Raw genomic sequence first — 25917 nt, forward strand, 5'->3', positions numbered from 1 at the left:
GGAGCACAGAAGGGAAAATAAAAAAATCACACCTTAACCTGAGAAATGAGTCTGAAACCAGATCACGTGTTTGATGCTCAGAATGTAAGATGGTGGAAATTCCAATTGGATGAAATCACCACGATGTAAAGTCTCAGTTTTATAATTACACAAATGCATACAATGCACAGAAATGATGGGCTAAGACTTGATCATTATTGATCATTATTATAATACTATTATTATTGCTGTTGTTATTGTTTATGGAAATGGAAATGGTTTTTGCACTGTACACTAGTTAATTGATTATGCTTCATTTCTAAGTGCCAAAATGGATCATTTGTACCTTTCATAACAACCAGTATCATGAGTTGTGAGCAATTACTGATCTGCAACCTCTTTGGTTAAGTTTAGTCAACGATGGCCTGGTTAAGGACAGACTGTGGTCACAGTTAACGTGAAAGACGGAAATTGGTAGGGCCTCAAACCACCATCTTCTGTTCAACTTTACTATTAAATTCTATCTGAGTTCACATCAGCAGCGTCTTATAACATTTAGACACTAAAGGAGGAGTGTAGCTGCTGCTGTGCTGCTGAATGGTTAAGGTGCAGTCGTACCTTAGTCACGTTGTATTGTTTTTTCTGATACTAACACTGGTTCTGACGTCTGCAATTTTCAAATTCTACACATACTGGCATTTACACAGCTCTAGCTGCCGGGCAAGGAGACTGGAATATGTGAAACAGAGCTGAAGTCTCCTCTCCTTTCCTTTCCAAGCCATCCTTCACAGCCTTTACATTAAGAAGTTTGGCCCCTTGAACATTTGCTCATCTTAGTGTACTTGAAATGAACAGAGCCTGGTCAAAATATGAAGTAAAATAAAAGCAAAGAAAAATAAGAAAGCTTTTGATATGTACAAAGCATGGCTCAATATCACACCTGAATCATCATGCATAGTTTTTGTGTTGATTTACTTTTTAATTTACTTTAATCATTTATTCACTGCACACTGTCAAAGGCAAATCTTACAGCTGGTCTTTAGGCCTGCGTAAGGGAATTACAGTTTGTCCAGCTTTGTGTTGCTTTGCAGTACGTGCATATTAAAGGCGCAACTTGCTGATTTTCTAAATAAGCCAAAATATTTTAGTCTTTAAAATTTAAGCCATGTTTATTCATGAACGTGTAAGGTCGAGGCCCAATTTCAAATTAGGCTGACTAGCTAATGAAGATAACAGGGTCAGCAAGTTCTCAAGTAGCCTATTTAGTGCATATGATTTTTATTATAATGATATTGTGAGTTTTTCTGAGCAATATATTGTATGAAAGTGTATGGAGAACCATTCGCTCCTATTATTTTTATAACTGTAACCTGAACACAGTACAAACTCCAATAATGTTCCAAAATGCTCAGTATTTACTGAGCACTGGTCAGTGTTATTATTAGTTAGTTAATACATTATAACCTATTAAGGCTGTACAAACACACAGTTTCTACACTACAAACTCTTTCAAATTTTAAAATGCTTTATTTGTTTGTTTGTTTGTTTCACAGGGATCTTACAGTACAACAGATGTCATGTATACAGGGCATCTAGCTAAAGCTCATTTGCAGCCCCTGTCCCTGATTAGGCTTTTGAATCTAGGTTAAAACAATCATCTGTGAATGAGATCGTTTAGATGACACGCACAGATAATAGTTATATACCAAAACGTATTATTCAAACCCAGTCCATAACTCAACCAGCACATTAGGTTTAGTGTTTTTTTTTTACACGATTAAAATGTCATCCAGAAATATGCATGCACATTTTCTCTTAAGGAAATAATTCTCTAGTTAAAAATAAGCTGTTAAGTGAAAGGTAAGTAATAAACTGAACTGACTGTCCCTTATCTTGCCCTCTCTGCCCTTTGGGGACTCATGTATTGGAATGTAACTCAGATAATCACGTATTCCTGCCTCCACAGCCACTCAGAGAAGTCCCACATAAAAACTACATAAGTATCTACAGAGAATATCACTGAACCCCAGACTACAGTGCGGACAGCATCTGTCAAAGTCATGTTCATGACTCTGAAATAGAAATTTCTGCATTTTCTTTTTTAAGACAACAGTAACACAACACGTGAAGGTAATTCCGTGACACCAGTGCATGAAAAATAAAAGATCAGTGCCCTTCAGTGTTTGTAGCAGAGTAAATGAAGAGAGATCCAACCTGCCAATCAACAGTGAATTCACCTGTCAGCATTCCACCATGGCACCACCTTCCAAATGCTTAGAACTGTCACGTACCTGACACACCCAACTCTAAAACTGCAGCCACGCCAGAACTGTTAGAGCAAGCAAAGTTACTAGGGCACAGTCATTAAATCAGTGACCATTAAAATTTCTGTTGGGTGAAAATTAAAACCAAAAAAATAATTCAAACAAAAAAAACAAACAAAAGAACTCAGTTCAAAGTATGTTTACATCATTATCATTTGATCCTGTTAGTAGCTGATAAATACAAAATTGCTACCGAGTCAGTAATGGAGTATTCTGTAACATGCTGGATTATGTACTTTTGCTCAAGTAAAATGTTTAATGCAGTACCTTTTCTAAATTGTGGCTCTGCTGCTTTCACTTAAATATGTGTTCTACCACAGATTACATTTGTATTTATATTAGCATATGAAAGAATGGCAAATGCATGAAATGCCTGTTCATGTGCTTAAAACACAAAGTCTGGGGCGTTAGGCACATGCTACATCAATTCAAGATGTACTGGCAAATTATTATGTTTTCATATTATTATAATATTATAATATTATTTTTTAAAATTATTCCAAATATTATATAATTTGTTTGTTGAAACTACCTTCTACTGTAGGTATAGACCTATAAAAATTCTTGACAGCATAATTTGGTTTGGTTTGTCCAGTGTGATTGTTTCTGGGAAGAGGTGTTGCTGTTGAATGTTTTATATGTAACTTCAATGTGGTGAACAACACCAAAGAAATTCTACTCAGTGCTCTTTTATGAACAATTTAAATTCTACTTCAGATTCTTTCTTCATATTAATAAACAACTACATGATCATTTACATGAATCCTAACAGAGCTGTAAGCGTTGGCATTACAAGTGTCACCGGACGTATTTTAATAAGGGTGTCACCACCAAAGATAGCTTCAAGGAGCTTGGGAACCTACCTTGAGAACCAGTAATAACCTGAATGAAGGGTTTGGCTAATATTTCCTTGGGGCTTTTTAAAAGTGTCAGTATCATATGCAACATTTCCTTGGTTACATACATTTTAAGTCTGTGCACTTTCTACAGCTTTTGACTCTTTAACAAAGTTCTTCTCCCATTTACATTCTTTTCCCACCCATTTCTAATCTTTCAGTTGTACACTATTGTCTCCCATCTCCTTTTTACCTTTTCTTCTTCATGTAAAGCACAATGTAACAGTTTAATTTAAATAATCGTTAGTAGTTTGTTTGGAATCTTTTTCTGTTCTGTAAGTTTTTATTGTGAAATTGTTGATGGTTTTCAATGATTTTAACAGCACACTGGTTCCCTTATACGCATTTGATTTATAGATCAATTCACTCTTCGAAACTTGTTCCACTGCATTTTCAAACTCGTGTTTTACTTCTTGGAATTTGAAAGTGATCTAACATGTTGTTATTATCAGACATTAAATCTCCTTGTCACCTTGTGGGTTATGTCAAGGATACTCCAACATGTACAAGTGCAATGTTGTGGTACACAGTTCAATGACACATCAAATAACTGCATCTCAGTCAAAGCCATCATTATTTAATCTTTTATCAATGTAATTTGCCTAATCTTTAGAGATGCAGTGGAAATGCTGGAAAGAATGTGCAAAATTACTTTTTGTTGGTGATTTACTTCATGAATTTAGTTCCCAGGACTCTTCATTGTTCGAGTGTAATCTGAGTAAGCACCCATCAAGTACTCTCAAAAACAAGGTATATACTGTTGCCTAAGTTAATTGGCTTTCTGACAGCACTGCAAGGCAGACCGGTAAGTCAGTCATGTTCTCAGCAATTTATAGATTCTTGTTTGTTTGTTTGTATTCGGTAACAAGTGGCAGGTGTGACTCATTTGGACAGCTCCTGTTGCTGCTGCTTTGTTAAGAACACCTGTTTTGAAGTACACAAAATATATTGTTCACTAGTCAACGCTCCTAGAAATGACATTTGCAACAGAAAGCATGTTTTTCATTTGTAGTGACCACAGCATTATTAAACTTTTTTTTAAACTTTTGTTGTAAAGCATGACAAGAAAAGTGATTTGATTCACAGGTTAGTGTGTAAATTCTTTTACTGAATAAAATTCAGCTTAGTGTAATTAATAATTCGAAAGATTAAAAGTCTATCAAATTTCAAACAATTTACAAGACACTGGCAGTTTTCATTACATTTCTTCAATTTTAAAACACATCTTATCCCACGTTTACAAAAACATACTGTCAATCAACAAAATGATGAAGAGGCAGAGGAGGGAGAGTGACTTTCCAACTTTGATCGTAAACTTATGAAGCATTTCTGGTTCTGCCACAACAACCTAATGTTGATTCCCTGAGGGGGGGAAAAAAAAAAACAGTGTCGTTACTTGTCACATGTGGTAATAATGAAGCCAGCCAACAGCAATCAACCACACCGTACCAAGAACAGCTCCCTCACCACAGCTTGCATAGTTTGGTTAACTAGCAAAAACTGCAGGTGCTGTTGTAGTGTTAACACCCAGCTTCCATGACTACACTGAAAAAACTGTTCCACGGTCACTTCAAAGAAACACACTACCCCCACCATCTGATGATGTTTTGTGCCTGGGCCCCATGCATTAAGAGGTTGAATTATATAACCCTGTATGTGATGAGATTCAGTCAGAGCAGTGCCACTTTCCATAACTAAATCTTCTTGGATATACCAAATGAAACTGTCATTGTCATGGTTGTTACAGGAAAGTGACTGGAGGGCTTATTCAAACATGACAATGACAAGTAAAATTACCGGCACATTTACAGAGTGGAGCGTGAGTCTAAAAGGGTATACTTTCTAATTAAACACACTGTAATTAAATGAACCTTTTCTTCATTTTAGTGGACCCACTCTGGAAGCACTTCAAATAAAGCAAAGGTTTGAGATTTTGAAAAATATGGTTAATAGTTTTCTTGCTGAGGGTTTGATGAGAAGACTGATATCACTTTTCTTTCCAACTAGCTTGGCTCAGTATAAACGCAACAAAACCCACTTATCAGCACTTCTAAAGTGCACTAATTAAAACAAACTGTGTCAAACCTTAGAATTGAGAGAGATTTTCATAATTATTAGATAAAATAAGTTCAAATCTGTTAAAATGCTTCATTGTACACCCTTTCACAGGCATGTTTTGGGTGGAAAGTCCTTGGATCCATTTTAACCTCATGCAAGCTGCTGATAATAGCAACAGTTAAACAGGAAATAAATTTAGAGCTATTAACAGTGTTGCTGTAAGATGTTCTGTAGTGTCCAGGAATTGACTGCTAGACCAACACTCACTTAAAGAGCTTTGTGTGAGTCACAGAACAATTTGAAGGGCTCAAGATGTCAGAGCGAAGCTGACATATTGATAGACCCACCTACATTTCTCAGAGACATGATGCCAATCAATCATCATGAAAATGTCACAAGAAAGATGTAAAGGCTTTGTAATCATTGCCAGAATTGTTTGTTTTCTATTTTCTCATCAGTATATAAATGAAATATCATATAAAATTTAAACTCAGAGCAGCCCATAATAATGGGAAGATTTTCTCAGAAAAATAGGTGTGTTTTCCAAGAGTTGCAGCAAGGTTTTCTCAGTAATATATGAAAGAAATTTGCAAACAATTTCTTGTAATTATTAGTTGTCTGAAAGGTGGATTAAACTGTTGTGTATGTGGAAAATGGGTGGCATTCAAAGAGCATCTAATTGTGCTTTACAATGCAGGTGGGATCAAAACAATGCAATCTGATAACTGCACAAAGAAAAAAAGGCTTCCCAAAGGACCTATTCCCAATATGTTTCCTACTGGAATATTTCCTTTACACCATTAGCACCAGCAGGTAGCAGTAAAACTCCAGCCAGACGAGAACAGAACTGCTTGTCTGAGGATATATACTGTATGTGTTCAAGCAGGTCTGTGGTGCTGAACCAAATTTTACTAAGCATAATCTACACTATACAAAATATTTAAAAATACATTGTGGATGTGCTATTAAGCAACTGACAGAGGAACCTCCCTTTCATATTAAACTTCTCCATATAAACAGCATGACATCTCTTCAAACAGATGTTATCAAACAAATACATGTCAAAAATACTTCACATACCTGTGCATTGTGGGGGTTGATCACTCCACCGATTTCCCTCACAAACTATTGCAGTGGCACCCTTTAATTTGAAACCATGGAAACAGGAGTACAGAGCAACCAGTCTGCCAGATGTAGAGGACAATATGAAATCCCCATTCGTTATCTTTGGTGGAAAGCCACACTGCTCTAAGTCTGGAATTGGGTGATAAAAGTTTTCATGTTAATGTGCAGTGGATTGATAAAATTCAAAGCAGTGTGTATGATTTTTTTTTTTTTTTTTTAAATATTAAGACTAGGACCAGCCCAACAGTCTCTCATGCTCACCTGCGCTCCTCTCTTCTCTCCAAGCTTCCAGATTCATCAGTGGTATATGATTGCAAGAGACGTAATCAGAGGGACATTTCCCAAATCGAAAAGAATCATAGGGGACTTCCCTTATGTCGGTGTTGTCACAGATGATCCGAGACAGAGAAACTTTTGAAAGTTCAGCTTTCTGTTGTGGGGTGAACACACCCTCAGCCTCCCACCAAAACCTGAAAATGGTTTTGTCATTTACATTTAAACTTTCCAATAAATATGTTTCACCAAAGCCATCATTTCTTTTCATTCAGATTTTTGTACCTATCACCATCGCGAAGCGCCCTCATCTGCTTTCCGATCAGGCAAGCAAAGAGGGGACCGGTTCTTGCACCTGGCAACATGTCTTCAACAAGTCCTCCAAGCCATACATCGATATTGTCAAGATGTTTGTATATTTTTTGTATCTTCTCAGCAACCTTGTAGTCTCTCACAACCTCTTTGAGATCATCCAATGTGTTAATGCGCTTCAGTTCACAGAACTCTCTCCAATCATTGTATCCTGAAAAGTAATTTCAGCACAATATAAACTTACTTATTCACATTTTGCTTTCTTGTGAAGAGTTAGATGAAAAGATTTATACCTGTCTCAAAACAAACAAGATATAAAATGTTAATTTGAGACCTAAAGAGGTGCAGGTAGGTGAATTTTGTTACCTTTGAACAGAACCAGGCTAGCTGTTTACCCCCATTACCAGTTATTATGCTAAATGTACTCCTCTGACTTAGTATTGAACTCTTTTAACGTTGCCGGACTTACATTGGACAGTTTTTTTTTTTTTAATTGTGCAGTCCAGAGAATTGACCTACAATACAACTTGACCGCTGACAGGTTCAGGTGTGTAAGCAGCTCATGCAGCCATGTCATTTTCAACGGTATTGAAAAAATGTATTTCCGTACATTTACACTTTGCACGTTGTGTACATTATGTACTTACTTGCCTTGTGCGGGAATTTTAAACTGGGAAGTGTTGTAGTATCCATAAATTCACACTCAGCTTTTTGACCATTATGAATACACCATCCTTGTACTCACAGCGCATGCTTCCACAATCTTCAGTATGAACACACTCATGCACTCAGAATACCAAGTGTAAGTACGGAACAACGCTACGTGAGACACACTGGTTGTCTTCAGCCCCAATTGTGATTGCCTCAAATGACATGAAGACTATCAGATCTATCAGATTTTGCACAGCTCCCTCTGGAGCCACAAACTTCATACAACATTTAACGCACATGAAGTTGTACTCTCCAACAACTGGAAACAGACTTTGTTTGATGTGCAAATTCCCCTTAAACTAAGTTAGGCTAACCAGTTACTGGCTATAGCTTCATATTTAGAGTGCAGATGTGAGAGCGGTAATGATCTTTCAGCAAGACAGTGAAAAAGGGAATTTTCTTCCAAAATGCTGAATTATTCTTTTAAATCAATTTTAATAGCTTTACAGAGTCACCAAAGTGGTTTCTGGTAGTTCTACATAATCACACATAGGAATGATGACTGTCAGCTCATTGTCAATTCAGTATCTGCTAAGTGACTGGACATTGTCTTCTCAAGTCAGTGAGTAATGCCTGTGTGTTCTGAATGGTCTGAGGGAGAGATGGTTTAATCCGAAACCTATGAGGACAAAGTGTTTAAGTGTGTTGACAAAGGGACGACAAAGATGGTTTTTAAGCTTTCAGGATTAAACAGGGCGTTGACTGTCACTCTGATTTGACAGGCTGACGTGAATACCTTTTAATGGCACTGGCTTTCAGCCCAGGACTCACCTGGAAGAGCGTGATCTCGTCCTCTCTGCAGGTTCAGTGATGCCAGGTCCATGTGTTGTGGTACATTAAGGACGACCAGCCTCTCTGTTATCTCCTCTGCCACCAGCATGTCTGCACTGGTGGCTAGTGCTGCAGTTCCAATTATACCTCTCAGGATTGGTTCAATTCCACCTAGACAAACACAGTATTGCTTAAGCTATTTCACACTCAATACAAACCACAGCATTTTTCTTTTTTTTTTCCCCAGTGGGATGCAAGAATATCCAGAGTCTACATGTCAACAATAAGTTTTCTGTATAATCAATGTGAACAACAAGGCCTGTCTGTAATCAAAAACGAAACCAAAAAGACAAGATCAACAGAAGATACATGTATATACTGGCTTGTGGGTACAGTTTTCTCTGGATATAGTCCAGCATAAAGCTTGGATTCGCTGCTCCTCCCCAGGGCTCTATGGTGTCACAGTTTCATTTCAGCAAATGGGATGAATGTGCTGTTTATCATAACAACATCTAGTTTCATAAAAGGAATACAGTTGTGCTCTGTATTAAAACTACTGACCACTGTATCTCTGCAGCAAGGTAAGAACTTCAGCCACTGGAGGTCACCAGAAAGTTTCATTTACTGCATAAAGTAAGATATAAATAATAGAATTTCTTGACCAGGTTGACAATTATAATCATTCAGCTTCAGTTCAACTTTGTGAGGTGACAGATCCTGTTTATCTGGGATCAGCGTTTGCCCTCGCCTTAACAGGGTTGATTTCAGCTGCTGGAGTTATCTCTCATGACGGGAAAAAACAAGTCCGACCTGAACATAGAGACTGGGTTAACTTGATGACAGTGAACACATCATTTGAGCTGATGTTCTTGCATAACCATAAGGAATCATATTTGCTTGTCTGCACTGAGTTTCTGTCTTTCATAAAAAAAAGGAGAACATGTGTCCCAGGACTTAAACAATCCATTCCTGACATAATTTGAGTTATTAAATTGCTCATGAATATTTCTTTCTGTATGAGCCTACTCATTACAAGCTCTTGTATCTTTGTTTGTACCACAACAATTTATTTCTCTGTATTTTTTTTCTCTTTTCTGGTTCGTTGTTTGTTTGTGGGTCACTTAGGGACTCAGTGATTGACTAGCACTGTGCTCATTAACTGACACTGTTAAGATGAAGCTGTCATTTTTATTAGTCTGTCTTTATCTTCATTTCCTGTGTTTTGTGTCTGGTTAATTGTTTCATTTCTCTTGAAACAAAATGTGGATAAAAACTTGAATAACCAAAATATATATATATATAGAGAGAGAGAGAGAAAAATGTTTTATTCATAGAACGAGAATATAAGTAGAATGCTAGTGGGATCATTGTGTGTACGTACTGACACCTTTAATCTATCCTATTCATAATCTCAAGGATAGCTACATTGTGACATGAGTTACTGCGTAACTGGCCTGCATACACAAAGAGGCTCACCATTACACCACTGTACTACTACTCTATGTAATGCAGTGCTTGCTGCATTTTGTACTTTTTGTGTAAATAGGGTTTCCATGAACTTCATCAGACCGTGACCTTTAATGTGCACTGAAGTGAAATGCAGCTGACACACACAGGATGAGGAGCAGCTCCTCCAAGACCGATGCCTCTTTCAAAAGAAAAATGTGGATTGATCCATGTGTGTTTAGATATTTGGCAGCTCCAGACTGCTGATTAGCAGAAGTCACTGCAGTGATGCAGAGGGGACTGTGAAGTGGTGAAGTGAGAGCTGAGCTTTGAAGCTGAGAAGACGAGACTTTTCTAACCCTTACCTATGGTCATAAGCTTATGACAGTGAAAAGAACAGGATCAAGGAAAAAAAAATCAGCCGACATGACATTTCTCAGCGGGCAGGTTGGTCCTACAGATTTTGGAGGAGCCTGAGTCAGGAAAAGCAACTTGAGGCTGGCTGTGTGGATGAACCAATTGTAATCAACTTGCCTTTTGATGATCTTGCACATATGGTCGTCAGAATATGATATTTTTTTTAACTACACTAATTTGGACTGATAAACTGTTTTCTAAAGGTTTTATTTTACAGTTGTATCAATCAATTGTATCAACATACAGGACCATGACTGGCCTCTTTCCTTTTCGGGAGATGAATATAAAAACGGCCTCCTGCTATCGAACTGCACACGCATCATTCTGCACAGTGAAGGTCAAACATTCAAGTGAAGTAACAGTAAGCAAAACCTGCTCCACATAATGCAGCAGATTTTCATAGTCTACAGATTAAAAATATGTCTGTTCAGTGGTCCAACATATGTAAGTCTATAGAATTGTATGCAACCAACTAATTGTTACACTAAGACAGACTTTCAACGCTGCAGCTGACCTAAATAGGGTATTTTTTTCACCCACCACGCACACACTTTTTACATTGTGTTTAATGTGCTTGCAGGATATGTTCTTAGTTCCAATATGCAGCTTCATAAGAGTGTACTGACCTTCTTTGACAATTCTCCAGGGACTGAAAAAAGTTTCGCGAAGTCTCAAGCGGGGTAAGTGCTCAGTTTCCTGGAAGCTCTCGTTCAGTCTCCTGAGGATTGGAGCGACGGTAGCGTGGCCGAACCTGAATGCGGCGGTGGCAAACACATTGGCGGCTGAGGGGTCCGTGGTTGGATCATATCCCCCATAGGATCCAATGTAATGTTCAAAAGACTCCGGGCCAATAATTTTTGGAACATAATCTCTCATTGTTATGATCTGGGAGTCAAAAGAGAGAGAGAGAGAGGGGTGATCACAAAGCAGAAAGAGCCTCAGACAGTCATAAAAGAGAATCTAAAATCTAAAGAGAATGTGCATCACTTGCATGCTGTAAAGCCACACAGTTTACCTCATGGAGTTTGAATAAGAACATCACTTGTCAGATAAGCACAACATGTCCTGCTCTGAAATGATTAATAATATCTTGTGAATGTGTGTACATACACATGCTAAAAGGAATTCCCGTAGGATTTCCAGGGAAATGAGTATTCCTGTAATACCCCAAGCTCGGACATATGAATGCACATTTGTTCCTTCACAGGTCACTGCAGAGAATTTCATCTGTCCTCATCACTATTTATAAAGGCCTCAGTTCACCACCTGAATCTTAACAAATACAGTATCACACAGATGCATATATGCACTCGTGCACATGCACAGATTCACATATACACACATTAGTGGGATCACATTTGGTGTTAGCTTTCAAGTTCCAAAACTAAGATTTAAAACCTGACAGAATTCACTTTCTGTTGCTTTGAAGCTACCTTTGAAGACATGAAACAGAGCTGCATCTAATCTATTGTAAAGAGTCTGTTTAAGATTAGCTTGTTAAGTCAAGAATGATGTCAAAGAGCGGAAAGCTTAACTTCAGTAGCTGAAATGACTCACTGAATAAGAAGATTCTCAGACTGACATGAGAGCGGACCTACACTCCTAGATTATAAAAAAACAAGTACCAAGTGGAACCTGCTAAGAGACTTAAAATATACAGTTCTGCAGTGTTGTGCAAGTTAACACTAAACAAGAACTAGTTCAAAGTTCAGTTTGCACAGATTAAAGTGAACTGGTTCAAATTCATAGTTCACATTTTGTAATTCTGAACTAAGTTCACTGACTCCAAAAGGAACAATTCGCGTTCATGTTTTCCGTTGTGTCTTTTTTTAATGAGCAGCTTCGAGCTGTTCTTGTTCAAGAGAATCTGACTGACCTGTCCATCCATTCCCAGCCCTCGATTATTGCCTCCACTCACTTCCTAAACTAAATGAACTGTACCGTACACTACTATAGAATCACATTAAGAGATTACTTAATAACTCCTTCGAGTGTTTGTGTGGATCGGTTGCTTCTGCCACGCGGCTTCCCTTTCAGCTGCACCAGCCATGCTGCATATCGTAAACCGCACGCCGACTGACAGCTGTCGTAAAACTTTCTTTTAGGGTTTTTTTTTTCGTTTTTTTCGTTTCGTTATTTCCCTCACGAGTGAGCGAAACTCATATCTGCGCTCACAGTTGGAAAAATTATGCGTTGAGTTCACAAAAATATGAATGCACAACACTGCAGTTCTGATATGTGTTTCTTATATTTGTGGTCTGTGTCTTAGTGACAAACAGAAACTGGTACACAACATGTCAACTGTGACAGGAGGTCACAGCTTAGACTGATTCATGTTTAGGGAACAGTGCTTCAGATGATTCTGGTCCCATATGAGGAGCAGTCACCACACTGCAATGTCCATAAAACACACAACTACATCATGGTGCATGATGTAGTTGCTGGAGTAACCCTTTAGTAGGAGAAATTAGCAAATTGACATTATTTACAATGTCCACTTTTGCTTTGTGTTTGTCTTTTGAATTTAACTTTTTTTTTTTTTTTTTTTTTTTCATTTTCATTTCCTGCAAATAACTGGCTTTCACTCTGTATTGAAATGGCTTCTGACCTTTCCATTTGTTTCGTGAAAGCCTTGTAGAGTACCCCCCACCCCCAACCAACTGTTTTCCAGAGGCTGCCAACAGACAGCCAGTTGGAAAGAAAATATGAACAGTTTCACCTGCCTGCTCCTTTCTGTCCCCTTACAGTGTTATTTCAGAGCCATGTCCAATCATAAACACATTTTTAATAGACTGTGAGATTTTTACTGAAATTTATAGAATACCTTATTGAACATGGAATGGATGGACCACGTAATACATTCTTTAATCAGATATTCAAGAGCTATTTCTGTCAATCTGTCCATTTATTTAGCTATTACAAATTTCCCTTCTCAAAAAGCCATCTCTAGATTATTCCATTTTAAATAACTTCCATCCAATATCTAATCTTCCCATCTTGACTAAGGTCTTGGAGGAAATAGTAGCAGAACAGCTCATTGACCATGTGAATGGAATTGATAATTTTTCATCAGATTTTCAGACTGGGTCACAGCACTCTGAGTTCTTTTAACAGCTGACTACGGCCAAACATCTGTGTTATTGCTTTTAGATCTTACTGTGGCTTTTGATACACTTGACCATTTGAATTTAACTAAATGCCTTGAGCAAAGATACATGCATACTGGGTACAGTTTTAGACTGGTATTTATTCCTATCTCTCTGAAAGGACATTCTGTGTGGCCATAGGCGAATCTAAATCTTCCACCACCCAGTTCACTCGTGAAATGCCTCAGGATTCTTTCCTCAGCCTAATATTTCTCTCCATTTATATGCTATGGTAACTCTTTCAAAAGCACCACGTTTCCATTTCTATGCGACAACTCCCACATCTATTTCTCTTGATTCCAACAAGAAAACACTGTTGCACAAACTATAATACTGCCTTAAAGTGCTCCAAATTGTTTTCAGGTTTTCAGGTTCTCTGTTCTCCTGCATCAAATCTTGTTGTAGAAATCTCGGTTTAACAAGATTCATTTTAACCGTCATGTGACACCCCACTGGCATCCACCTCATAGCACCAGCCTAACAACACTAATGTTTCAAAGCTTGGCACTACCTTTGGCCCGGAAGTGAGGTTTTTGTTACTGCTGGGATTCAACCATATGTACCAACAAACCACAACAATGAGCTCCTAAAAGTTGCACAGGATTGCAGAGGTGGATGCTTTTTTTCCTCAGTGGAACTGGCTAACTAGCAAAGTTTTCACATTATAGGCAGATATTTCAGCTCTAATATTAAAATAAATATACAGCAGCACTACTATATTATCTTTGTTATTAATATACTGTATGTCTTAACCATCTAATAGTCTGTTATGTTTTTGAATTAATAGTATATTAATGTTATTGCTCTAAATTACATGAGATGGAATGTTTCTGACAAACTGCTGCAGTGCCTGAATCTACAGCCTTAAATTTAAAACTAAACTCTCAACCACAAGTGCTTCAGCTTTAAAACTCATCTGCCACAGCTAGCACCACTGCCTTACCTAAGTGTGTTTCATAATTGGAGGTAAAATGGAGATTGTTAATCAAGTATAATTCAGCAGGTGATGGAGTCTGTAATGCCTAAGCCACAAAATGGCGATTAGATTATACTAGTTGTGGAGTTATTATAAATATAGTTTAGCTTAGTGGGTGACAGCCACATGCTGTTAAATCCTGATGTGCAGTAGACTTTTTTCACAGCAGGCATTTTGGTGAACTGCTTTCAGAGTCCTGGTACAGTGCTTGCTGGCTCGCTGTCATGGCTTGCTGACATACTTGAGGGTAATGTGATGGCAAACTCATTTTCAAAGGATCTCTAACAAATAAAACTATTCTTGTGGAGCAGTGATGCTGCTGTGTACCTTCAATGGAAATGTTTTGCTTTCATTAATCTTTGCACAGCACTTACACCTATATCTGAGTCTGCCAGTCTGTTATCTTTTATCACAGGAAGGTATGTTGAGCATGTGCTGATGTGTATAGATAGTGTACTTCTTGACTATGCACTGTTATTTACTAGCTAAAAGTGGGGCTTGTCTGTGGTAATTATCTACTGGGGCCTGGGCAGTAAAGTAAAAACTTTTTGTTAAATTCTACATTCCTCTCTTGAGAAACACAAACAGAGAGCTCTGGTACTTCTTTATTCTTCATCTCAGCTTTGAGATTTTTTTTTCTATGAAAAAATAGATAAGGTTACAGTCTGTCGGTTTACAGCCTGGTCAGACCAGATAGTCCTTCACTTTTCACTCCACTTCCAATACAAGGATTTTCCAAGCTGGTCATGGTTATAGCTACAGTATGTAAATCCTCTACAGTACCTGACTTTTATGCTTCCTCCTCACAAATTATTTAAAGAACCCCTCCACCTTAGACCCGTCTCTTTTTAATATTGTAAATCTCTTTCCTCTGGTATTGTCCCTGAGTCACCTGAAAATAGCAGTTGCTAATCCATTGCTGTAGTCAAATGTCAGCTCCCCAAAAATCTGAAAGATTAACAACTTATTTTCCCTCTTCTCAAAAAAAGCTGTAGAAACTTTTACAGCCTAGCATCAGGGTCAATAGTCCCCTACAGTAGAAGCAATTAAATCATTTCCATTAAAACATATTTTGGTCATTCTATTTTATGAAAAATGCACACACCCAAGATCACCTTTAAGTTCTGAGCCTGCAGGTAATAGAAATAGCTGCTATCAACAACTAGTCCAATCACTCATTCCTATACAACCTGTCTGCCATCCATCATTACCAAGACAGTAACAGCTACAAAGAAAGGTGACAGCGGCAACAAGGTCTTGCTTTGTACATAAAAAAAATACAGACAACAGTAAGAGGACAGAGAAATCCATGTGTCTGCTAACTGTGTGAGTGTTTTCTTTGCACAGACACTGTTTATATGATGAAGGATTATGACTTGTCAGCCTTTGACACATTTTTCTGCTGATCTCTGAAGCCTGCCCTGCTCTGACGAGCCTTATGTCATACCAGCAGAAATGTATGTAGGACTTGTACTGGGCAAAGCCACATTAGCAGCACTCCGGTTCAAATGAATATTTGCCAAGGAGAGTCCATTCAAAGACACTAAATTGAAAAAGCTCTTTCTGATTTAAAAAGACAGAAGATAAATAAAAACCAAGGTTAAAATTTAAGTGAGACAATCCATTATGTGATTCACCTTAGCATGAATCTACAGGGCAGGGATAAAATATTGCCTAGCTTGTGGGAAATCTCCACACATTTCAGAATAGACTCTCATTAAACCTGGAATATTTGGGCCACTTGGTTGCAACAGAAACAAACTGTAAACACAACACTGACACACTGCTACCTTATAAACTGATATGGCAAATGTGTTAGTGTGCAGTTGCTCAGCATATGTATAGAATAACATTAGCATTCATTTGGAGTTGTGTTTGTCCAAACATCCAATATTTGCTCTCTTTTAGCTCTGCTTTTGGTCTCACCAAGTCCCGAAGGAAATACCTGGTTCTTTAGCTGCCATACGGTGTAGGGTAGCAGGTTTTGAGAGCTTTCTCATGGAAAACAGCTGCCTGCTGAAGCTGAAAACAGCACTATGAGAGCTGTGAGAGTGAACCTGAAACATCAAGGTTGCAGGTTGGAGAGACAAAACAATGGGCTGAAAGATGCTAAAATGCTCTGTGCAGCAGTGTGTTCAACACTGGAAACATCTTTCACATTAGAGTTGCTTTGAACGTGGGCTTAGAGGAATTATTGGAGGCCAACTTTGCCTCCAGTTTTGGAAACTGCAGCATCACCACTGAGGTGATTTGTCAAAGATCCTTCAGCTGAGACTCTGCAATGACAGCAAAGGAGCGGATTCCACAGCTGGTTGATTCTTACAGTCATCAGACTTAAAACAGCAGCTGTCAGGGTCGTACAAGTTCTGAATCAATTAAATCAGAAGAAAGATTTCCCCATATAGAGGAAGTTTTTCACTATTTAGCTTCTTCTTGTCTTGCTCAGCTTACATTTCAGATATCACATGAATGCTCCTAAAACAAGCAGTCATGCTTATAACTATATCCATCCTCTTTATCAATGTTTGTTCACAATGAGTGCTATCTTTGCTATTCCTTGGCAATGTATTTAACATTCATTAGCAAAAACATCAAATGTTTTAAAGTGAGCTTCTGGAGCTTAGGAAGAGCAGTTAAGAAACAATTTCACCACAAGGTCCATTTAGGAGCTGTTCTGGATCTTCAGTCATATGAAATGATGCATTTTCATTTTATTCAATTCATTTTTCACTATTTCACAGCTGTTTAACAGCATTTGACATGGAGTTTGACATTGTCAAAAGCTATGGGCCTTGTCGTGAGATTGTTTTCTCAACTGCTCTCTGATACATTTTGCTTTGACCCTTTTCTTTTATGAAACATTCATCTTTGGTTGAATGTAGCTGCTGCCACTTGAATTTGTGGAAATGACTGACGTCCTGTTTAATGATTCAATATGAATCACTCCAAATGGCCAAAATTAGACGTTGTGATGACAAAAGCCAATCTGTCAAACAGAAGCTCTTACACAATACTGGAAAGTGACTGACACAAAGACGCTGCTGTGATTTTGTAAAGCTTTACAGTATTTCAATCATTGCTATACAGTGTACTACCACAGCAATAAATGCAAGAATTCTGTTTTTATGTCTGCAAAAGCTCCACTCAAGACTTATTTTACACTGCATTGTGAAAAATCTAATGACCCTGAGTTTCTTCATGATAGAATGAAGCTCTCCTTTTCTTTTAAAAGATAAATCAACAACACTCCTCCTAACATCATACACATCAGTTTACCCTTTTTTAATAACATGTAATTGCAACTGGCATCTGCAGATAATACAATCACCACAGTCATGCAAGCTAGATTAGTTTGTTTCCCCTTAGGTATCATCTGTGTTCCTCAACAGAAACTTTATAGTGATTATAGTGAACCTCTCTTTTTTCATCATGTCTCCTATGTTCACTAACGGTATCTAACAGAAATGGTGCTCTGGTACAGTACATCCAGATCGAAGGGTATAAAAGTTCTTCAGCCTCTAAATGTGAATCACTCAAAATTCTGCCAGTCTTGACCTCCTACCAACCAGAGCATGACCTCCATTTGATTTCTAATCAGTATCATCTCTGCAGCACATTTATACCACCACCACAGAATTTGATCTTCCTGCCTTTTTAGTGGTGTTTTAATGGGGCATACTGACACTCTATGTAGTAGTAAATATGTATGAGCTGTTCAAATGTTAGTAGTCAAATAAAATCAGTTCATGGTTAAACTCACTGCAGCACAGTGACAAGGAAAAAAAAAACAGAACAAACATGGAGCTGCAATGTCAGTGGTCAGTAATGACAGTGGTTGCAGCAGGAGACTGCTGAAGTATTGCCATAGCTGGTTGCAGCAACGTAGAGATCTATACATTACTGATATGCCACTGCTATGAACAAGACTACACATATTCAAAACAAACAGAAGTGCTTTGTCTGTGATAATCTTGGGTGATTCTTTCTGAAAGGTCTGCAAGTTTATCGTTAAAAAGCATAAAGGGCACTTACCTGAAACCTGAAGAACTAAATTACAGTAGAGAGACTGTTTAGCATAAGGTAATGGATGACCAAAAGCCCCTTTTTAAACACCATTTTTGCATTTAATGTGAGACCTCAGTGGGGTTCTGACAAAAATGGATGAATTTTGATGTTACAGATGTTAACGCTTTGCTTCAGTTGTAAAAGGTAAAAGGTTTTTGGCACAGGGCATAAAAACAGAGAAGTGGCTGCTACTCCACATGACAGAAAACAGGACTGGTTGCTTAAAATGACCAAATGCTGCAAACATTTCTAGCTCTACTCACTGAATTGTTAAAACCAGAGCTGAAACTGGTAGCTGATTGACAGAAAATTAATCAGCAATAAGTTTTATACTTAATAATTAACTGAAGTCATTCTACAGACAAAATGGTTCCAGCTTCTCAAATGTTAATATTTAGGGTTTTCTAGTCTTGATAGATACACAGTTGATAGTCTGCAATAGTAGAGTTAATGTCATATGGTTTTGACTTGTTGGTCAGTTTGACATTGTGGGAAATGCACTTAGATCACAAGATCAATATCACTCCCACCTTCTTTGTGTTACATGCTGGAGCTATTTCTAGGCTGGTGCACTAGACTTGAGTTTGTCAGACAACCAGAGGAGACTGGATTTAGTATGGATTAAACAAACAAGATGAAACATTAGGACAGAGCCAGATTAACTCTGTCTTTCTGCTTCAGGTCTAAGATCTCAGCTAAACTAAGCTAACTGTCTTCTGGCTTCATATTTAATGTACAAGGGTTGTATTAAGCTTCTCATCTAAATCTCAACAAGAAGGCAAATTAGTAGAATACCTGAAATGTCAAATTTTCCAAAATGTGTCAATTTAGGCTCTGGAAGATATTGTGTAGACAAATCAGCAGATTAATCAATAATGAAAATTATCAGTAGCTGCTGCCCTAGTTAAAATGCGACTTTCTGTGGTGTGCAGTGTGAGCCCCTGCTTCATATTCTGGCATGTCAGCACAGAAAAGATTTGGGTCAGTTTAAACTGGTTTTAATTTTGGTATACGGAAACAATTTGAGTTACTGGTCACATACCTGGTGCAGAGCTCCAATAATCTTGCGGGTTTCTTGGTATATAGTCTCAGGGCTCCAGTGACCGTTAATGCCTTTCAGTGCCTCTGCAATTCGATTGTGTTCCCTAAGCCACAATGTATGCAAAGAGGTCAGGGGAATACCCTCGTTGACCCGACTGTCTCCAGCACTGAAACACTCCACTTTCTCCCCCTGTGGATCCTGCTGGCAGGCTGACGGCAGAGTAGCTACAAAAGGAAGGTAGGGTCTTCCTTTTGGATCCTTGAACTGATTGTTGACAGCAAGCTTCCCATTAAGGCCAGAGAGGTCACGGAGGAAGCTCTCCATCCGTGGAGTGTGGCCATACACCACCGAAGCATCTATGAAAGATGTGATGGCATTCATCTGTTGTCGCTGCAGAGCTTGGCCAAGATCTGTCTCCAAATTGACCAAGCAGACTGGTGTGGATCGATAGAAAGGCATGCAGCCCCGTGCTCCAGAGAGCTTATCATGTGTCTGTAAGGAAGACAAAAGAATTTACAACAAGCTGCTTCAGCAGCATCTGAAACTAGTTTTGTGATCATTTTATTGTAAAGAAATAGTTTGACATTTTGCTTCCTCGCAGAGTTAGATGAGAAGATTGACCACACTTAAGTCTGTCCCCACTAGCTTAGCATAAACACTGGAGACGGGGTTTTTGTGTGTTTAACCCACACAAAAACTAACAATTTCTTGGCCAACAGCAGTAAGCAGTAAATTTCTGGCGTTTCTGCTGGTTGTGCGGGACATGAGTAAGTCTAGGAAATCATCCTGTCTTTGAACCTAATGTAACCAGTTGCTGGTGCTACTTTTATACTGAATAGACAGACGTGTGAGTGGTATCAATGCTGTCGTTCAACTCTCAATCAAGATACAGGTAAGCAAAATGTAGAGTGACTGTTCTTTTCGCTTTACCTCAATGGGAAAGCACAGATGCATGTTTTCGCATGAGGTGAGACAGCCGATGCCTGTCCAGAAAGCAGCGCTGCCAGTGCTTTGAGGAGTAAAGGTTATGTCATGGTCAATGTACTGACCCCACTCCACCAGCAGCTGGGAATAGATGTCATCTTCACTTTTAGAGGAGCTGCTCATGATTTTCGTGCTGACTTCCCTTGGCTGTTGGCAGGGTAGGATTTGTTATTTCAGATGACAGTGAGAACTATATTTTACAGTGTGCAACTGCATTTTCCTCTTACCATCTCTGCAGTGACGTGCCATTTATCAGTCAGTGTTTCCATCATTTATGGAAATGAACACATATTCTGAGGAAGGCCTTTTGTGTCCCAGTCAGGATTAATGATGGATGATAGCTTACTTGCTTGTGGGAACCAGTTCATTCTTTAATTCATTAACTTATGTTTTAAATAGATAAATGGCTTAAGACCAACAAAGGGGCTGTGATATGTTCTGGCAAGCTTCTTTTCTTTCATATCCTAATTTATCCTAATTTTTCAATGCATTAAGCATCTAAGATATGACTAACTTGACCCTTTTTTATAAGAAATGAAACACTTAGGATCAAAGATTATTAATTATCTAAAACACTAGTAAATCATTGCTCTTATATATGGAGGTAAACTACAGGCTGGACACAAATGATGCATATTTAATGAGTTCCTCCACTAAAAGACCTCACTCTCCCTGTGTAATGAGAGCATAAAGTTCAATGTAAATATCAGCGTAACAGTTTCATCTGCTGTTTTCGGAGAAATAATGTTTATGCACATGACTGGGAACGAACTCCTTTCAAGCTATGGAAATTTTGTCTTTTAAAGCACAGGCCATAATATTCAAATACAGCTGTAATCTATGTCATCTCACATACACGTCTGCTGTTTCTAAATTGCAGTGGACTTTATCTGCTGTAAAACAGGTTAGAAAAATAAATGGGATGCAACATTAGCTCGGGTTTGCAGGGTGAGCTCGCTTCATTTCTAATTTCTCCACCAAGACTTTTGTGTCCGTTCCGACCAGTATATTGTAGATTACCGGGGGAAGTTGGAATCCATTATGCAGCCGTCCCCGGTTCCAACCCTTGGGTTCTCTCTCTCCGTCTTCGTATTCAGCTGGAAGCCATCTGACCAAGGGAGTGTTGGCTGCTCCCCAGAGAGGATTTTGCCTGACAAAGAGAATCATGAAGCGTGTCCAAAAAAGCTGCATTGCAAAACAGTATATGCCATCACTGAATGCAACAGCATTTGTTTTCCTCCAAATGGTCAGCTAGAGTTTAAAACTCCACATTTTTACCAACATTAAATCAATATGAGGTCCTTGTGCTAGGTTAGCTAATTGAGGGATAAGCTAAATATGACTGACTGACACAACAGTGATTCAGGTGTAGTCAGTGTTTTTACAGTTGTGAATTTATGAGGATATCATTCTTCCCTGGGAAAATCCATGTGAACAGTGACTGATAGGTCTTTTTTCCCCTTAAACTGCTGAATAGAAGCATCAACAGTGGCTGACTGATATAAATAAAACAAAGAAGAAGCCACAGTCTGTCCAGTTAAATTAGAAATGGAAATTTAGAAAATTTCCAATGTTCCTCACCAATAACAATAATGCTCATTTATTCACTGTACATAATTATCGAAGATGTGATTTGCTTTGGATCTATAGTTCCATAAAAAATCCTGCATCCTACATCATTGGTTCTTAGACTTTAATACCTTCCTCTGTATAACAGAATGGTCCTGGTTCTCAGACTTATCAAAAGGTAAGAAGTCAGGTAGCTACCTGTTATTGCAGAGTCCAGATATGGAGCGGTACTTTGAGTTGGGGTGACAGATGGATGGATGCATTGCAGGAGGACACTGAGACAACTCTGCAATCAGCTCCATATCCTCCCATGACAACAACTCTGGCATAGTGACATAGTAAAGTTAACACAAGAAAAATTAAATGGATCTTAGCCTTTCCACGTTTTAAGAGCATATAACTGAGAATGTCCCTCTTTGGTCTTTTTAAATTTCCTTTGTGAGGACAGTAGTGATAGCACATATCCATTTAAATCATCCAGTGTTTTGGTAGATGACTGGAATTGTAAAAGCAGTGGCAGAAATTGTTGTTGAGTTAAAGTTGCTTTGACTCCATGGTGCCCAACTGTCTCTAAAGCTTTGTTGCACAGTGAGATCCCTTGGATTTAATGAAAGAACGCAATTTTACCTGGTGTCATGACATCCCTTTTATATCTCTGTCTTGCTCTGTTCTTTAGGACTTGCAGAGTTGTTTGAAAAACCTCAGCAGCTCGGGAAGTCTCCAAGGTCTCAGGCTCAGTTTGCCGAAGGAATGTAAACATATGTGTGGAAGACGAGGGTGCGCTCCGTCTGTGCACAGAAACTGACAGGTTCTTTCTGTCCTCTTTTTTGAAAGCTATTCTTTCAGTTAAAATAGTGACATAATTTGTGAATTCATTTGAATTAGTTTATTACCGTTGTCTGGAGTGAAACAAGGATTCATCAACAATTTGAAGGCTTTCATGATACGATGAGATAAGCAGTTCTCTGAATGATGTGGCTGGAAGACAGTGCACACCAAAACAGCACAAACATCAGTTAAAATGGCATTACATGCTCTAAGTCTGTAAGCAGAATATCAAATGTATACTGTAAGTGGTGGAAAGTAGCATGTTTACTAAAACACTGTACTTAAGTAGTATATATATTGTATATATACATAAAATTATATATAAATGAACTAATTTAATGAACAAAACTAATTTCCCCAAGGGGATTAATAAAGTATCTCTATCTATCTATCTAAATTATCCAATATTTCACCAAAAACAAATGACAAATGGACACAAATTTGTGTAGTAGCATTTCTACACTATTAATAATCTCACAACCCTTCACACCCATGTGTGGACCCTTTGGAGAGGGGTCTGATCCTCTGGTTGAGAACCACTGGATTAAACTACCTTGCTGTATTTACAGTCGTTAAAACGAATCCCACTGTGCTACGAATGCATTAATGCACCACTAATGATAATGTCAAATATAATGTGTCATGCACAGGGGACATTTTTCTGTAGAACGAGTATTTTGACTTTGATACTTAAAGTATAGGATCTGAGTTCTTCTTACACTGTCTGTCAAACCGTATTGATTACAAGTGGTGCATGTAGAATTTTAAATGTAGGTAAATAATTGAAGTATTTTAATGTATCGGAGGCATCATTACATGAATACACAAAAACCAAGAGCGAGGCTTTCCCCAGCCTTGTATGCAATTTCCACTTTTATGTCAGCGTGTCAGCTTTAGAACTAAACCTGCTGACTTGCTTTAAAGCAAAACAGAAATTTGAATTTCAATACAAAACAAGAAAAACACTTTTTTTTTTTAAACGAGATATACAGTACAGAGAAAAAAGGTTCAAAGACACATAAGAATGCTGACTGTCATTTTCCATGGGTTTCTCCTTTCTCCAGTTCCAGTGCATATGTACCTTAGGAATGACTAAAAACCTAATTATGCTTTAGTAGAGGGTATTAATTATTAGCATGATTATATGCTGCAAACTACAACTGCACACCATAAACTGCATTTCAATCAATCTCTCCAATCCTTCAACTATTGTCACAGATCGTCACACATTTTAAATGAAAACAGATTTCAGCAAAAGCATTTATTAAAAAAAAAAAGTTAACTTACAGTTGAAATATCTGGTTTCATCAGCTGGAAAACCGGGGAGAACAATGCAAACCAGCACTGCATGAAAAATTAAATTGAAAAAACAAACCATTTTTGCGGGCAGTTTACAGTAGAAGAGTCAAAGATTTTCACAACAATAATAGAGACATCCTAGTGCTGTGTGCCCAGATGAACCTGTCTTTATATATTCGGATACAGCATAGAGTCCATTGCCAGGGTTAAATAAACCAGCCCTCACTGAAGTAACTCAGAGATTCAGCCTGTCTCTTGTCCTCGGTTGACTGATTTGAAAAAGTACTTTTTTTTCCCCTTCCATTATCTCAGCCTCTTGGATGTTCAGTATGTCCTGAAACTCTAACAATCCTAGAGAAAACAAGAGATAATACTGACGCAGTACAATGTTTTTTTTTTGCATATCTAAACTGAAGTAGCCAGTTCATATGGGTTTAATTCATCCAAAAACATTTGCAAGAAAAAGTATGTGAACCCTTTGGAATTAGCTGGATTTCTGCATAAATTTGTCATAAAATGTGTTGTCATGTTTTTATTGAGAACAACCATAAAAACCTCATAGATGATGCTCATAATGAGAACAAAAACAGAATAAACTCAGAATTATTGGATCACCGAATCACTGCCAGTATTATGATTTGGATGTGACATTGTCAAAGCGTAAAACAAATAAAGAAATACAGTTTACTGATCTTGAGTGGCTCTGTCACTACATATCAAAATGTACTGCTACAGGTTTGTGCTATTTTGTCCCTTATTTATTGGCACTTTGTGTTTTGACATATTTTTGGCATTTTCAAATAAACGCAGAAACCTGGTCACAACAGAGAGTTGCACAGTGAAATTCATTCTTATGTCTTTGCAAAATATTTGGTTCTAGAAACTTCTCTCTTTGAAAATTGAATCGAAGGCAACTGGACATATGTTTGTCTGGGAAGACGTTTCGCCTCTTATCCAAGGGGCTTCATCAGTTCGTATGCATCGGTCTATCTAGTCCGCACTAGTCTGACTGGTCAGAGAGAGAGAGAACTATGACCTGGATGAATGAGAACATTCACAGACATGTTCTAGAAACTTGTTGATGAGTGAGTTCACTCGCATCAAAGTTCTCTACCCTACCCTTATAAATAATCACACTAGTCATTAATTAACTTAAAAAGTAATCTAGTCAAAACATTGTTGCCCATGATGAATACTGTAGTCTTTCATTACACCTTCTTGAGCTTAAAATAGAGCTGAAAATGACACTGTTGAGCATTTCAATGGATAGAACTTGTCACCACCTTTCTATCAAACTTTATTTCAAGGACATAATTGATGAAATAAAAGGGCACCCTATCAGCAGCAGCCATTACAGCCTTTTAATGGGTTCATGGTCCTGTTTGCTTCCCTGTGCCTCCATCCTCCCGAGCCTATTTTCGAAGTTTTAGATGCAGGCTGTAGGGATTACTAACAGTGAGAAAAGCCACAGCAGCCGGCCTGAAGCTGCCTTGGAAAGTTTTCCTCATCACAAATACTTCAGTTAGCATTCAGGGTCCAGTGCCACCGGTGGAGTCAACTGTGAGAGTCACAGCCCATTGATAGTTGAGGAGAGTACTTGAAATTCATGCTTGACATGTTGCTGATGCAACTTCATGATGCTGTGTGTGTGTGTGTGTGTGTGTGTGTGTGTGTGTGTGTGTGTGTGGCAGCAGCC

The 25917-nt window shown here is 38.2% G+C and overlaps 1 protein-coding gene across 1 annotated transcript; it reads right to left on the bottom strand.

Annotated features, from left to right (window-relative positions):
- Nucleotides 1-1654: 1654 nt before the first annotated feature.
- Nucleotides 1655-24300, bottom strand: tpo (thyroid peroxidase). Its single transcript, XM_041060688.1, has 13 exons — nucleotides 24206-24300; nucleotides 22988-23059; nucleotides 22722-22882; nucleotides 22293-22416; nucleotides 21546-21675; nucleotides 20472-20672; nucleotides 19542-20033; nucleotides 10939-11197; nucleotides 8450-8620; nucleotides 6941-7178; nucleotides 6644-6852; nucleotides 6338-6511; nucleotides 1655-2308 (listed from the first exon to the last, which is right to left on the bottom strand). The coding sequence occupies exons 1-13, from the start codon at nucleotides 24298-24300 to the stop codon at nucleotides 2286-2288; spliced, it is 2349 nt and encodes a 782-aa protein (XP_040916622.1). The 3' UTR covers nucleotides 1655-2285.
- Nucleotides 24301-25917: the final 1617 nt, after the last annotated feature.

Source organism: Toxotes jaculatrix, chromosome 17 (assembly GCF_017976425.1).
Source record: "Toxotes jaculatrix isolate fToxJac2 chromosome 17, fToxJac2.pri, whole genome shotgun sequence".
In the NCBI taxonomy this organism is placed as follows: Eukaryota; Metazoa; Chordata; class Actinopteri; family Toxotidae; genus Toxotes; species Toxotes jaculatrix.